General features: G+C 57.8%; 1 protein-coding gene across 1 annotated transcript in view; it reads right to left on the bottom strand.

Annotated features, from left to right (window-relative positions):
* BAG4 (BCL2-associated athanogene 4) overlaps positions 1 to 1125 on the bottom strand; it is a gene marked incomplete at its 5' end in the record, with an annotated part of 2167 nt that overhangs the window by 177 nt on the left and 865 nt on the right. Inside the window, 2 exons of the mRNA XM_009074679.1 lie at positions 7 to 312; positions 915 to 1100. Coding sequence (XP_009072927.1) covers positions 7 to 312; positions 915 to 1100 — 492 coding nt within the window. The remainder of the gene's footprint in view (positions 1 to 6; positions 313 to 914; positions 1101 to 1125) is intronic.

Here is a 1125-nt window from a genome sequence, read left to right as displayed (position 1 = left end):
TTCATCCACCTCTTGCTCCAGCAATTCAGCCTCCCCCATCACATGGAGGATCCTCTGGATCTCAGGCTGGATGGCTGCAGAATTAGTGGAAGGCTGGTCTCCAGGTCTGAGGCCAGGCTCCCTGCTCCCAGCCCCAGGCTTCCGTGGGGCGACGTCGTACAGCTGGGGCTGAGCACTGTACTGCACCCGGGGGTGGGACGGGGGGGCCTTCGCCAGCCTGTGCTCGTTCGCTGCCCCTGAGTGCTGGTGGTTGACATTGGAATAGTAGCTGTGCTGGCTGGGGCTTTGCTCGGGTCTGTCATAGGCAGAGTCCTGCAGTCAGAGGGGAAGAACATCCATAAGTGCATCTCCCTTAAACCAGGGGTTTCTGTGCTCCAGTCCCTGTCTGCTAGAGAGCAGATCCCTGGCAAGGGGCACATATCCGCAGGAACAGTGTGAGCCTCTGAACACCTGTTACCCAGGAACAGGGGAGATGCTGAACAGGTTTCAGCAGAGGATCCTTCTCCACAGGCAGCACACTTTGGAGCTGTTCCCAAGGAACAGAGACTCCACCTTCAAATCCCCCATCAGGGCTGTTGCTGCCCAGAGACCAAACCTCTGGAGAGTCACTTGACTCCCGATCCAATCCCAAGACAGCCAAGATGAACAGACCCCATCAAACGTATCATTTCTTTCTGGGTTTGGCTTAAACTCCTCCTCAGCAGAGTCTGGCTGTGCCCAAAACCTGTAGCAGAACACCTGTCCCCTAGGTCAGTCCCACACACTGTGCTGGAGGATTTCACTTTGCTGGTGTTTGGACGAGCGGGACAAGGTCTGACTCATTTTAAGACCTGCCCTGGGACATCTGGTATCTCCAGTACTTTGTGGAATCACAGCCATGGATTTGGGCCTCCTGTATGCAAACAGGACCTCACCTGTACCTGCGAGTCCCAGGCAGAAGGGTGGGAAGGAGCCCCAGTGCTGCTCCAGGACGGATGTGAATCGGACACGTAGAGGTTCCCGTGTGCCGAGGCCGCGGGCCAGGCATAACGCGGCTGCACCCCGTAGGCAGAGGAGGGACCCCATGTGTCCTCAGGGACTCTGGGTTGTGGCACTGGCCCCTGTGCAGTGACCCCTGCACTGCTG

Source organism: Acanthisitta chloris, unplaced genomic scaffold (assembly GCF_000695815.1).
Source record: "Acanthisitta chloris isolate BGI_N310 unplaced genomic scaffold, ASM69581v1 scaffold785, whole genome shotgun sequence".
In the NCBI taxonomy this organism is placed as follows: Eukaryota; Metazoa; Chordata; class Aves; order Passeriformes; family Acanthisittidae; genus Acanthisitta; species Acanthisitta chloris.
Note: the sequence above shows the minus strand (reverse complement) of the source record. Positions and strands in the feature narration are given on the sequence as shown.